We start from the raw sequence: 15,422 nt of genomic DNA on the forward strand, positions 1-15,422 counted from the left end.
AAAGCAATGTTTCATCAGCAAATCCTGATTTGCTGACAGAGAGCTATGCACAGACACATACTGGTCATGATGAGTTTTTGCCAGGTCTGAGGCAGGACTCGGAGGGAATGGGGCCAAGGTTTCTCCCTGCTCGCCTGGCCGCCTGTGTGGGAACGCGGCCTCACAAGCTCTGCCTCACCTGCATGGGTCCACCATATGGCATGGGGACATCAGTGCTTCTGCAGCTTCCCTGCTCCCTCCCACGCATCCCTGAGTTGTAGCTGTTTAGTAGAGAATGTGGAAACTACAAGAGTCCCCACCTGAACTGCACTTTCAAAAGCTACCTGCCTTGAAAACTTAAATAACTGAAAGCCTCATTAGAGCTTGGTCTCCCTCATGGGAAAGGAACCCCGGAAGACTCTGGCTGAGCCCAAGATCCAGGGCAGGCCAGGACTCCCAGCATTTCCCGTTTTCCAGGAGAACAGTCATAGGTCTGACAGCAACTGCCAACCTACAGCTTCTGCAACCCAGGGACCAGCTGAGTCCTACTAAATGAAACTACTCCACTCCCATTTTATTTGGAGAATGGGGAAAAGGGGGAACTTGCAGGAATTTTTCTTTGGAAGAAAACTTAAAAAAAACCCCAAAGTGTAGTTCCCACACTGACTTGGAATGCAACCTTCTCGAAACACTGACATTCCCACTGCCCAGGAGTCCCACGTTTCAGCCCCCTCTCTGTGTAACAGGCATCTGAAGAAAACACCATCCTCTATTCAGGTAACAGCGTACACAGCTCTGCAATCCACATCAGTTTTGCTGATTGCCTTTGAGAAGGCAATCGGTAAGAGCAGCTTTTTGTAATCACATGTATTGTTCCATACTGACTTTCCTGTTCTCTGTTAAAAAAAGGCAATTCTCTTTATTGTAACATTTGTTCCTGGGGCCTGCATATAACTTTTATCTCCCAAAGGTGCAGATTATATTACACTCTTATCCAAACCCAAGTACACACAATGACTAGAGCAGTATTCAGTGTAATCACTAGCAATAGTATTAGAAATTCCTGTTCTTTTAATAAAATGTAAAGGTTTTCTTCCATGCAAATGGCAATTCATATTCTAAATTGATGCTGTTGTTCATAAACCATGCATAATAAACACGTTCTGAAATTAAAATCCTTGATTCACAAGTCAGATATATCTTAGCCAAGAACAAGACAGTATTCCCTCATTCTTCTGACTGTAAACCTCTTCACCAAGTCTGTTCTCCTCAAATCCCACTAAAACTTTTCCTTCACTGTTGCAGTGGTTATCATAAAATGAAAATATCCCCCCCCAAACCAATCAACACATATACTTATGAGTCATATTTCTGTAGATTGTTTCTTTTATATTGCCTGTTCTGTTCTTCTCTGTCATGTGTCTGTTTAGGAACATCCCTTGTTAAGTTACCCTGAATTTAGATTGCTGTGCTTAACAGGGACTGTTTGTTTTTTGGTTTTGGGGTTTTTTTAATCCATATTTAGACAAACTAAAACTATCCTGGTTTTAGCTGCCCCACACTCACTAGAACAGATTTTTAAAAAACTCTGTACAGTTCAGAGGCATCTAGACCTTTAAACTCCAATAAGCCTAATGACAGAGTTATAGCAGTCTGCAGAAACTAAATTAAAGCAGAAGAAACAACAAGCTGCACTAGAAGTAATCAACCTTGCTTCTTAATATGAGACAGAAATAAATCTTTCTTCTCCTATCCTCCCCACATGCATCTGATAGACAGAAAAGCCTGCCCAGTTGCACCCCTGCAGCAGTGTGGCCATCTCGTCTTCTCCAAAAGACCAGAAAGCTTTTGGTCTATGAGTTAGGGATCCTAGGCAGATGTAGTGTTCCAAAGCACTGTTAATTTTACCAGTAACCTAGCAAAAACAGGGTGGAAGATAGTGAATCTCAAGTTTTGTGAGGCTAGCAGATGTGTTCTGTCAAAATCTAGCTATGATTGTTGCCTGCTGCCAAGACTGAATACTTAACCTTTGCCATGTCCCAGAGCAGAGAAGGCAGAAAACAAGGCAAAACGTCATACCCTGGCAGCTGTTTCACAGCCTGTTGCACGAGCCAGTTCTGTGATCCTGATGCAGCAGCCAGAAATCTACATGAGCTGAGACACAGGCATGTAATTGCTCCGGCCCTATCAAAGCTGACTGACGGCAGAGAGGTGGGGCAAGCTGCTGGTGACCCTTCAGAGGAGTCACCAGACACAGTGATCCTCAAACTGAAAGTGGTAACTTCAGCAGATGTAATTCAAAGTCCCCTGCCCCAGCTGGGTGGTGGGAATGTTTTTTCCAAGGACAGTTAAGACAGTTAAAGTAAATAAAATGTGTGTGTGAGGCCAGGGACCATGCATTAATGTTTGTTTACTCCATGTTTGAAGTTCCTTATTTGAGAGTAAAATCACCTCCGTTTTGTTGTAATATAATCAAACTAAGACATCGCCAGAGTTGAGATTTGATCACTATGCTTTCACAGCTCTTAGCATGGTAAATCCAGGTACCATTATTTAACAGATTTAGCACTTGTGGATAGCAGGCTTCCTGAGGAACTACCCTGGTGTTAAACAGGAATAAGTAGCATAGTGAACAATGGTTTAATACCAGGCAAACTAAATAGGCCAAACAGTTGAAGTGGACAGGGGAACTTTGCTGTGGTTGCTGTTTTATTCATGCACACTCTATTCTGGTTCTTATCTTTAAAGTCCATGTTTCTTTCAGCACGTTCATTTCTTTAATCAAAATTAACCAGTGTTGTTTTATTATCTACCCATACACAGACCTCCTACCAGGAGAGCCACTAGTTATGTCTAACTGTCTGATACCAAGCTCGCTATGTTCCTCTTTACAAGAAATCCATGTGATTTTTTCTTAGCCTAAAGAATGCCAGAAAAAGAGAAGGCTGGCTTCCTAGGCTGAGGCTAATTAGAAACACTTCCTGAGATGCAGGACTTTGCAGTGTTTCAATTGCAGATACAAGCATTGGGGGTGAAAGCAGTTCTTTGTGACAGCTAATTAAATGCTTGGTCATTCTGCTAAAGCTTCCTTTGAGAGCATAAATTAATATCCATTACAATGTTGCCTACTAAAAGCTGTGGTGAAGGCAACATTTCATATAAAGCACCAAAGTGCCATTGGATGGCAACTGTCACTACTAACCTAGTCCTGACTTGAAACAGCCCTTGGAGGCAATGAGCTCTGTATGTCAACTAGCTGTGCCCTGACCCACTGAGCATCCCTGGGATGTACAGCTGCTGTTCCCATCCCTCCAAAGAGAGCCAGAGCCTCTGCCACACAGCACCAAGACTGTCATGCACCTTGAGGCAGAGAACAAAGAGCAGAGACCTGGCTGAAACTCTATGTGCACAGCAAAGCAGGGCTAGACCAGCACCTGAGCATGGGAAGTTTGTAAACTAGTGCCCCAAAAACTGATGGCTGTGAAGAGCATGATCTTATTTAGACAGTGCAAGCCTGTCAGTAAGAGCTAAATCTTATCCTTAGGACACACCCTCACTGGTAGACTGGGTCAGCTGGGCAAGCTGAAACTCCATTTCTAGCCTTTTGCACAGCGGTGAAGGATCAGAGGAGGAACTGTGACTTCCAATAGTTACCAGAGCTGAGCTACTTCATGATCAGCTGAGTTACCTGCCATCAAGACTTGGCTAATGCCTGACCTGAACACCCCATACCCTTCACAGCATTGTAACAAGCACAGTTACACAGCACCCAGGGTCTAAACTGTACATAAATGCATACCCATGCTAAAATCAGGTGTGTGGCTTCCCATTCCCTTTTCTCAGTGAGAATACAACTCTGAGAAAGAGTGAGGCAAGTCAGCGCTGGGAGGAAAAGAAAAGAAGTGCCAAGATATTTTTGAAACTTGGCACAGAGGAACTGAAGTTTCTGATCTGAGGATGTTCTTCCTGCTTGAAATGTAAGGGGTTTAAAGAATGATGAAATTTGCATTCTTATCTCATCCCTTTCACTTTCTCCAAACAGTTCTAGGCATATAAATACAGAATACAACTGCCAATGGGAGCCAGGAGTCTGAATATTTTATACAAAAGGCAGCAAATGAATTAACCTTTCCTACAGTTAATCAGAAGTGAAATGCACTGTCTTATCCCAAGGCTTACCTTGGTTGAAATCTCACGAGTGCTTCCTGGCATCTGAAAGCCACGTTCTGTGCATAGTCATTAGCTGAGGATCCAGCCTTCCCCTGCCACTCTGAGAGGCCTGGCAATGTGCTTTCCGGCTCCTGCACAAAGAAAGAAAAAAAAAAAAATTGTTGAATGCTCTGTCAGTACTGATCAGGCTTAGCTGAACATTTTGCTTTAAGAAAAAAAGAGCTCCATGAGACCGGATGCTGATTGCGATTCTTTGCTATTTTTTTGTAATAATCTGGAAATAACTGGAAAACACACACTAGAAAAGGTTCTAAACCAAGTAGTATCTTCTTTCACTGTAAAACGTTTTTTGAAACCAAAGCAGACTGTAACCCATTTTCTGTTTATTAGTTAGATAATAGATGTCAGCTTCTGAGCTAAGAGGTGCTATACACAGAGTTCAACATTTTTTTGCTTATATATACATTCATATTTCATTTGAAATTAGTTACATGTCAGTAATACTTTATTGGTTGGGCATCATCAGAAAATTTTGGCTGACAAACGCAAACACAGTTCACTTAAATAAGATTTGTAAGGTTTAACCAGCTTCCTTTTTCCTTTTGCTCCTTCCCTTCCCTAGCATATGCATAGCTTTATGAACAGAGTATTGCAGGAGGAGTGAAAGGCAGTTAGGAAAAAAAAAAGTCACATCAGCCAACATGCCACACAGAAAATAAAAAAGCCAATTTAGTCCAACAAATTGAGGAAGGGAGTAGGAATTAGAAAGGTATGCATTTTACTCCAAGCTTTCAAAAACCAGCTGTAAGGCTCTGACAAGATGTGTTCAGCACGTCTTATCTTCCTTACCTATAAAATGGGTTATAATATTTGCCTTGCATTGCAAAGGGGTAAGTTAATGAAGTTCTTTGAAAACGTGATAATCAAATTTCAGCTTTTTCTTACTTCTTTATTAGCTTTTATCATCCAACATTTTGTTCTAATAGTTTACAAAATTAAAATACAATGTGCTTTGCAAAACAATAATGTTCAGTTTTCCTGGTAAAGGTATCTGGTATCTGATTTTGCTCCACTTTCAAAGCTTAGTTGGAAGCATGGGAGACGGAAGTTTGGATAGGACTGTTTGGATGGGAACTTGGAGGGCTGAGGTCATTCTGCATTTACAAAAATAGTGGCTGCTTTTACTTCCTTCTTAGTTTGTTCCATCTTTACAGATTATGAATGGAGCTTGTTTAGAGATACATTGTATTTAAATAAAACTATATTACACTTTTATAAAATCGTCAACTTTATAAAAAGTTTTAAATTTATGAAAGTTGCCCAAATGGTCTCCTCTCAGGAGAAATATTTAAGTGCCCACCTCTCGAAATTAATGATGAAGGACTAAGCGATCTTGTAAAAAAAAAAAAAAAAAACAACAACAACAAAAAAAAAGAAAAAAAAAAAAAAAAAAAAAACCACAAAACCAAACCAACCCTGGCAAAAATAAATAAAAAAGTCCGATCACTGGCATTTTACTTCCTCTCCATGATGACATTTTAACTATGGGATGTTTGTTGGATAAGTGAATGTTAATTCCTCCTACTTAGTCTCTAAGATGAGTATAAAAAGAGTGTTGAAATCTATCTCTAGAAAGAGGCAGCTGTCACCATCGTGATGGAAGGTACTCAGGAGGAAGGAGCCATGCGCTAATTCTAACACGCACATCTGTCCGTGGGTATGTCCACACTGCATTTAAGAAGTGTAGACCTGCCCTGGGGCTGAAAGTACCTTCCCTGCCAGTTGAAGAGACCTGTGCTAACATTAAATTAGTTTGCTTTGGTATCAGGCACTGCAGTAGAACTGACCCAGCAGAGGTTAATCAAGCTTTCCAACCATACTTACTACCCACAAGGGGCAAATTTCCAAAACAGACCGCCAAACCAGAGGCTGTCTTTTTTTCAGATGAGATGTTATGAAGCTCTGGTGATGTCAAGGCAAAAGGAATAAAAGCTTCACTCTACTGACTAGCGTTACTCTTGCTTCTGTTACACTTTATGTCCTTCAGAGCCTTCTAGGACAGATGTCTCCCCCTCTCCCCAGGTCTATCTAATATAATTTAGCATTGAATGAATGATATTTTATCCGAAAATGGTAATAACAATTCGGGTTACAAATGGACAGCAGTTTTTTGCAGCTGTTCTGTTTTTTCCATTACTAGCTTAACATTATTTTCCCCTAGTTATGTAAAAATGTTCACATGCTCTTGGGGACTAAACGGGTCAACACAACAGATTTCATTAAAGTTCAAGGTAGAAGTGGATTGAACCAGTTCAGCTTATTTTATTGGCCCAGAAAGCTTCAGTGGTTTGATGTCTCCAGGTAGAACAGGCATTTTCCTTATTCGTGTCTAAAATCTCTTGTAAGGACTGGATTACATTTTGCTAGGTATTGGACATGACAGAAACTAGAAAGAATAATACTATATTCTATAAAAAGCGTAACTTCTATATTGGCAACAGCAAAGGTGGAAGAAAGAATTCTGTATCATCACTGTGATGCATACTGAAAATATTCTTTCTCAAAGAGATTTAATAACAGACACATAGGAAGGCTACAAATAGGATCTCAGAAAACCTCTAGAACTGAAGCTGGGAATTTGTATTATTTGTAAATCTGAGGGATGTAGACTGAAGGGATAGAGGGAAGAGGTCGGGACACTGGAGTTCAGGAGATGACTTTCTTACAACTGTAGTAACATCTTTGGGGGAGATTTCTAGTCAGGACTTGAATCCTAGCTTTTTATGCCATGGTATGACAATATGGAGTTTCTGCATACAATAAAATACCAAAAGAGGCAACAACCATTGGTTTATACCAGTTGAAGACCTTGTCTAGACTTCTTGCAACAGACTCAACATTTACGCTTAGATGTGCTTAGCTTGAGGAGCTGACCACAAAAGCTGTTAATACAGGTAAAACGAAAACTTTGGGTGCTATGTAAATGAGTGAAACAAGTGCCTTTCAAGTTAGAGCAAGCATATCTTATGGCCGAAGCCTTCTCTGTGTTGTACTATTTAAGTTAATCAGTCAAAGAAGGTCAGCCCAGTTAAGGTGCAAAACCAAACCTGTATTAAAGTGGTAAACTTGCTTCAGCAGAAGCCTCTTCTGCAACAAATACCCCTTTCCAATATCAGCAGAGAAAACACAGAAATTCAAGATGTTTTCTGCTAGATGAAAGGGAAAGAGGACAAGAAAATATGCTGGTAATCAGCGCTAACTTACAGGCTTGATGTTTGAAGACTTGGGTGGTTTTGGTTGTTTTGGGGTTTTTTTTGTTTTTTGTTTTTTTTTTTTCCTTTGTTGTTGTTACTAAGTTACGTCATTAGGATGTTAAAGAGTAATCCTAGGGAAACACCCTTGATGGAACCTCTGTTTCTTAAGATCAATTAAATCCACTCCTGATGTGTCAAAGACATCCAACAGTAGAGTGCTGTATTCTGTTGTATTCTTGTTTCTTCCTCACTATGGAGAGTGAAGCTTCTACAATGAGGCTGCATCGGGTAAGCAGTCTGTGAAGAGGGATATCTTCAGGCATTGCTGAGAAGACTCAGTGCTGCATAATCACTACCACGACATTTGCTTTGTACACAAAATAATACATGGGTTTGGAAGCAGCCAAAAATTACCATCATGGATACACATGTTGAGATAAATCAACTTTTGTTTCACAAGATAAAATTTTTTTTAAATCTATTTTCCTTAAAAAAAAATCACAGCATGTCATAACCCATCTCTGTCAGAGCATCTGAATTACAGTACAGGCATACAAACCTTTTCTGTGTTTATGCAGCAACTTAATCTGCTCGAACTCCAGAAAGTGCCTTGCATCCTTCATATGCTTTATCCAACACACAAACACTTCTGTCTCTCTTCAAATGCAAGCACCATGCAAATATTGTACCAGCATTTGGGATGACAGTCCTGGCATACCTCATGGTGCTGTGTCAATATAGAAAATAGCCAGGACTGAAGTCCTGAGCAGAAGTGCCTCCTACCCCTCCTGAAAATGCCAGTCCATACAAGAAAATAAGTAGGTACATTTAATGGGCAGTGAATTGAACAGATTTAATCCACAACAGGAGGTATGGTTTAAACATAAACAGAGTATACCTAAAAACTGAAGTGGCACTTGCAGACTGCCTGACATGTTCATGTGTTTTTGTAGCTAATGTGTTAACATTGGCTCTGTATTTTTGATTCCAGTGCATTTAAAACCACAATTTTAATGTCAAATTACTGCAAGTTCTTTGAAATCCATGCAGTTTGCCCACTTAATTTATACTCAAAATACAAAATTTCACACAGCAGTTTTCAGCATTCCCAAATCTAGCCATTGATTGTCAAGCCACTATTTCATTTTTATAGTCATTTACCTTGATAATATTATTTTAAAAACTGAACTTTTACTGTCTCTACCTATTAGCTAGCATGTTTAGTGTCATTTTATAAGCATGTCTCAGTATCAATAAGGAATTTGAGGATGACTCATTTAATAATCTGTATTCATGACTCTGCATCAAAGGTGAGTGACAGGAGAAAGGATTAGGCAAGGGAAGCAGACTTTCCATTCTCACCATCTGTTCTCACACTGACTCCCCGGAGTATCTCTGAGCATATGCGTCTTCACCTCTTGAAGTCAAATAAATCCTAATTAATTTGATTTTCTATAGGTTAGCATTGCAGAATTGCTAAAGCAGCTCAGGAAACCATAGGAAAGATGAAACCATGTAGCTGGAGTACAGCAGTGTAATCACATTCCAGCAGCCTGCCTCTCTTCCCATACTTTGGAAAGGCTACAGCTGCCACCATACCCAGCTCCTGCCCCCAAAGAAATAACTGCATGCAATACCCAAGGTACAGCTTTACTCTAGCGATATTTTATCAGCTGATAAGTGGTCAAGTGAAGTCACTTGGTACTGCACTTTTGTTAGACTTGGTCCTATTAATCATCACTGTAAATTTAATAACCTTTTCTTCATCAAGACCTAAGGTATATGACCACAGTATTACACTTGTTTCAAAAAATATCAGAGGCACAGGAATCATACTTCAGCACACTGAGAGCCCTGTGAAGCTCAAATCCCCAAGGTGGCCATCTTTCCTCTACTTGAACACAGAGGTCTGTTCCCTCTCAGTGACCTTTCTACAATGGAAATCCCCTGGATTCTCAGTAGTAGAAAGGCACACAAAATTGGTTCCCATCCAAACAGACTTTAATCCTTCCAACATATGCAGCAAACTTATTTATCTTCCAACAGTCTATTCTGATTTTAAAGGGACAATTTTCTAAAAAAGTGACTCATGGGCTTATAACACATCAGTGAGTAGCAAACATTTCCTTGGCTTATCAGAGCAACACCTCTAAAGCAGATACTGTCACTGCAACATTGTCACTGTTTCCTTCTGATGCCACAGAGAAGTCAGGTTGGGGAAGCGAGGAGGCTGTTGAAAAAAGGACTCTATCAATAAACTCAGGAAAACAAGGATGAACAGTTTAATCACCATGTGTAGTGCATCATGCTTTCCTTTCATAAATGCATATACTCAGATATTACTGTTTGTCAGCTCAACATCAGCTGCCTGTAAGTACATCATTTACCTCATTGAGTAGCTTGGTGGCAAGGTGTTTCACAAAAGGAAGGTATATGCAGTTGCACAGTGTTTCAAAGCATCAGTCTGGCCCATTTTTCCAGATAATAACAGCCTGCTGTACACTTATAAACAGCTACTAGAAACAACACAGCAGCACTTTGCTTTCAGCTTCCAAATGGAGAGAAGCAGTTGCTACCAGTTCACAACTATGGCTGCTAAGACAGACAGCTGCAATAGGGTTTGGGAGGTCATAACATATCAAGGATCCCAATGAGAACCCACCCACAAAAACAAACCTTTTGCAGAGCTCTTCTGCAAGCACAGCCTTGTTTTTCATAGGCACCTTTAACAAAGCCAGGAGCCAGATGCTTGCTTCTTTAAGAACAAAAGCCCTTGAGGTAGCTGAAGGTGCAGCAAGGCAAGCACTCAGGGTGAAGGAGCATGCATATCCTTACTAATGAGAATGAAGGCTATGCGAAATCAAGGGCTTGGTAGATGCTTTCTCCAAAACAGCTTCCTTCTGCAAACCGTTCCAAGAGGCAAACTCTTTCCTCTACAGCAAGCACCACTGAACTCAGTGTAGATATAGGGTATCCATTGAAAAGTCTTTCACAGTACTAGGATACAATTCCCTCTTAGAATGAGTGGAGTTCCTGTTATGGAGGGATGTTTGCTTTGTTTATATTTTATATTACACTCAAAGCTCTACACTAGCTCTCGTCTCTCAAGTACTCCCATAAAATCAAAGATAAGATAAAATAGTGCCTACACATCTTATTTCTTCCAGTATCCCAGAGACAGCAGCAATGGGTAGTGTGGGGGCCCAGGACCACTTTTGTCTTTCCTTATTCAAGCCCTTGAGTCACGTGACAGTTATCTGCCTGACACTGTTTTTCCTTCCAGAGGCTGCATATCTAAGTTGTACTGGTATTTTATGGCAGTCTAATTATATACTCAAAAAGTTTCCCATGAAAGAATATCAACGTTTTCAGTTAACCACTTCAGGCCACGTAAAATACCACAGAGCAGCAAATCTGTGCTGTGTTAGCTTTCATTGGGTGAGAGATACAGGCATGACATACACAGGGAACAGGCAGACAGGAGACTCTGAAGTGGCTGAAAGAGCAACAGATGACCTATGAGACAGATCTTGCCCTGTTTACGACTTCTTCATGACTCCTCTTCCTGATACGCCTCCACTTGCTCTTCATAGGGCAAAATTTCCTATCATTTTTCTTATCTGCTGATAAACATGCACACGTCATCTCCCTGCAGCCTAAATAACGTCTTCTAGTAACGCAATACAGTTACAAAAAAATCAACAGTTATTACTTCATCTCAGGGATGAGCACCAGCAAAAACATGCAAGAAGATTAGGGCAAGAGTTGACAATAATATTCTGAAAGAGGCTATGATAATACCATTGGGATGCCATTTGCTTTCACTTTTTTTTCTGGGATTCAAAAGGATATTCCTCACTTAGAAGGTAAGACATGCCATCCAAAATTATGAATTCCCATTCCAAATTTGAAAAAACGAACCAGAATCATTCCTGGTCTATGATGGGTTCAAAGCACTGCAGAAAGGGCTCTGCAAATTTCTGTCCACAAACAAGAAGAGAGGAGAGACAGAAAATAGCCAAATGCATTATATATCAAAGAAGAGATGTAAATACAGACATCTCTCAGGCCTTGTGCCTAGTACAGGCCAACAATCTACCAACATTAACATCAACCATCTTGGTTATGAGAATATTTGTAGCTGAGGGGTTAAACCTGGACCAGAGCTCTGTCCCTTACACTGCATATGAAACATGACTTGCGAAACATCAGGGAACAGACACTTCCAGCAGCTGCTGGGAGGTGGTAACTCTGGCATCTACCCAGCAATGTACCTCCACAGACAGCAGCAGAAGCTTCTTCATTTCTAGTCTTCTTTTATAGACTTTAGAAAAGTTACAGTTCTGCTCCCCTCAGCTCAACCCAGGGAAGCCTGTGGGCAAGAGCACCAGTACCAGAATCTGCATTGGAATAGATTTATTATTTAAAGATGAGAAAAAACAGAAAGTAAGATAAAGGGAAAGTAAGAAATCTCTCCATTGGCAACCAAAACACCAGCGCAAGATATCCTCAGCCAAATAAACAAAACAGAAAAAGTCTAATCAAGTGCTGCAACTACCAAGATTTTTATATTTGGTGCAAGCAGTCACAGGAAATCTAAAAGGAGATATTTGCACATCTTCAGCTATGCTCTCCACTCACTTCTGATAGCAGTTGCGACACACCCCTCTCCACAATTCCCTGGCTGAAATAAATTGTCTGTCATTACAGGAGGGTTCCAGAACTCCAGGTCCTTGAAAATCAGAGTAGATTATTGTGAGGTCTCAGTCACACCATGGATTACCAGGGAGTCCCACTTTGCATTTCAAAAGGTATGTGTGCTCAGACACTGTGCCATAAACCTACCCTTGGTAAGTTTAGTTCTTTACCTGATTTTCCTCATGGCTTTTTCCATTTTCTAGCTTTGCAACGGGCTTAGGTTTTCTTAGCTTTAAGTTGCCCATTTCAGGCTTTAGAGCGTAGTCAATTGCAGCCTGCTGCTTGTGCTGCTGAGTATCTTGCAAAGGCAGCTGCCTTTCCTCTAAGACAGCAGCATTGTCCGGATAATTTTCTTTGTTATCATCATCTCTGTAAGAAAATAAAATTGAAATGCATCAGGCAGGACTTCAGACACCTGTCAAAACATTATAAAGGAAGAACAGCAACAAGTTCTTAGCTATTCATGACATTTTAATTTTACCAAGTTGAGTAGTCTACACACTGAACACTGCGTATGTTACTAACATGAATCTGAGAGGCTACTGTTTATTGCCAAATCACAAGGTAAACTACTGTTAGTATTGTTACTCATTCAACTGTAGAGCCATTTAAACAAGACTAGTTCTAGAGGCACTCTTTGGCTTCAGCCCTATAGTTCATATTCCCTAAATAAAATCTGAAACTGCCTTTTTCATGCAGAAGACCTTGCCCTGTCCAACGATTCACACTAGGTTATAATCTCACAAAAATGTCATCACGTACAATAATTCCTCCCTATAGTCACACTTCCCTTCTTACAGTCACTGTTTTTGAGGGCTTTTAGACAAAGTGAGGGAGGTAGGCATACAGAGTAGGGTTCGAACAGCCAGAGATGTGTTTGGGTGGATTGGACAAGCATCACATGCTTCCAGTTTGGAGAAAAGGTCCCCCTGTATAACAGCACATCTGGTGGTTTAAACAGGCACTGTTGCTCATGGATCCTCAGTTAACCACTGAATCTGGGACAGATATTTTCAATCTCCACCTAATCTACAGAGTGCAACCTGTCCTAAGAAGACCTTGCTAGTCTTATCCACACCCAATCAATCCAACCTTAGACTGGTCTAATGCCTTCCACTGGGAGCGTCTCCCTGGCACCGTTAAGAAAGCTACCGCAATGCAGAATGCAAGGCTGCCTGCTTAGTTGGCAGGATGAGCAGATCGGCATTACTGCTCTGAAATCCCTGGCTGTTGTTTAGTTTGCAGGTGGAATTTCAGATGTTAGCTTCAGCTGGCAAAATCCTAATGGTTAGCTGAGAGACGACCTCTGTCCTGGTGTGAAATTTCCACAATCGAGGGAGTCAAGGACTATTGAATTAAACCCCCCAGAGATTTTTTTAGAATGCATAACTTGCTAATTCAGTGTTTTCTCCTAAGGATTCTGAGCTGCCAAACTCGCTTTCCATCTGTGGCCCATCAGCATCCAGATGGATGCTTGCAGAGTGCCTATGGAGTTAAACACCATTGCTGCCCATGCCTTCTGCAAGTGTGCTCCAAGGCAGTTGTTATAGTTACAGGGTAGGGGGCTTTATACCCTACGGGCATTTCAAGAATGTGCAGCACTGTTAACGATTTTAAGGTATCATCTGATTCAAAAATCTTTCTGAGAGGTTAAATTGCATTCTCTATCAATCAACATATACTAACGTAGCCTTGAGAGACACATGCCTCAAGAATACTTCAGTTAAATTACCATTTGAAGGATTTTTTTTTCGCAGAGACACTCATCAATGAGCATATCCTTGCACAGTTGCAAAACTCCGCTTACTAACCTACTTTGTACCAGCTGCTGTACAGTAACATTCAATGTATTAGCATCAGAGGTGCATCTGAATGAAAGTAATATGATGCGAAGTTAAGAACACAGACCATAATATATTTACTCATATAATAACAACAGTAATTAATCTTAATATTGTCTACACATAAGTATACAAGACAAATATGCATTTCCCAGAAATACTAATAGCCTTAGCAAGTAATACCCCAGAAATTCTGCATTCCCTTGAGAATAAAGGTTTCTTTCTAATGGTTTAACAGAAGCACTCTGACAGCTTTATTTGTTGCCAATGGATTTCACACAAAATTTTCAGTAGAATACCTGGGGCTGGAACTGGCTGCTTGATCTTCATGTACAGAGTCTGAATCCCCGTCACACCTTGAAAATGGATACAAAATAATTGCCGATTTTCTGCCAGCTGCAGAAATTTAGCTTTTAATAACATGACAGTGCAGCTCAAAGTATAAACACATTTCTCCTTCTCATGCCTTAGCTGGGGTCATTTAATGCCATAGCTGCTCCATGATAGTCTAAATCTCAGAGGAAGAAGAGGATTTGAGATGTTACGTGTACACAATTTGGTATATCATTTTCAGCCAGATGGAAATAATGATGACAAAGAATTCAGATGATGTTATAAAAATTACAGGAAAATGACAGAAATTCCCTATTTTAATTGCTTATCATATACTTTACATTAAAAAAAAAGAATTAGAAACAATTAGCTAAGGGTGTTTTTCTCCTAGACTCACAGAAATATTACCTATAGTAGAGCCGTCATTCTTTGTGCAGCAGGAAAAAGAATCCCCAAATAAAAGTGATCGTTAGTCTTAAAAAGTGAACTAGCAGACTTTTTTAAGATGCTTGAAGAATCATGATCAATTACATCCCCTTAAGTTACAAACAACAGAATTGTCATAAGGCTGCCTAATCAAAAGAGAAGTCTGGATAAATATGCTAGCCACACAGTGTTGAACACTGTATTGTGCAGCATGGCTGAACTTTGTAGAATGACATAACTGCAAAGCCTATGAACAGTCTTTCTGGAAATAAACATACATATATACGCATACACTCCTAATAAATATGCATACACCCTTTCTAGGTGTTATTTCTGGGGAAAAGTCAGGGCCCTCTCCTCACCCTCTGTTCATACTCACAGGGCACAGACACTAAGCAGGCCTGGGTCACTTGAAGTTTGCTGGCAGAGGAATCTCTTCATTATGGGGGAAGCAGCCTGTACTTCCACTGACTTGTTAAATTTTCAGAAGAGCTGCCCCGCTTAGGACAGAGCACTTTAAGTGATAAATTCATAACTCTGCGTTGCAATTTGATGGCAAGGTTTTTAATATATTCCTCTTTCCCACCAGTCTTCTGCTAGTATCTTTATCTAAAGCCAGACTGCAGCAGAAAATATTTAAAGGGACACTCAAGTGTTTACACTTCCTGAATACATCAGCATATGGATGAAAGCATTTGCTGCTTGCAATTGGAACATTTAA

The 15,422-nt window shown here is 40.4% G+C and overlaps 1 protein-coding gene across 1 annotated transcript in view; it reads right to left on the minus strand.

The window, feature by feature from the left end:
- Window positions 1-15,422, minus strand: part of FAM13C (family with sequence similarity 13 member C) — a gene marked incomplete at its 5' end in the record, with an annotated part of 131,814 nt that overhangs the window by 36,463 nt on the left and 79,929 nt on the right. The window contains 3 exons of the mRNA XM_082308390.1: window positions 4,159-4,280; window positions 12,272-12,470; window positions 14,242-14,298. Of these exons, the coding sequence (XP_082164516.1) occupies window positions 4,159-4,280; window positions 12,272-12,470; window positions 14,242-14,298 (378 nt within the window). The remainder of the gene's footprint in view (window positions 1-4,158; window positions 4,281-12,271; window positions 12,471-14,241; window positions 14,299-15,422) is intronic.

This window comes from Platalea leucorodia (assembly GCF_965183815.1).
Source record: "Platalea leucorodia genome assembly, chromosome: 4".
Classification (NCBI taxonomy): Eukaryota; Metazoa; Chordata; class Aves; order Pelecaniformes; family Threskiornithidae; genus Platalea; species Platalea leucorodia.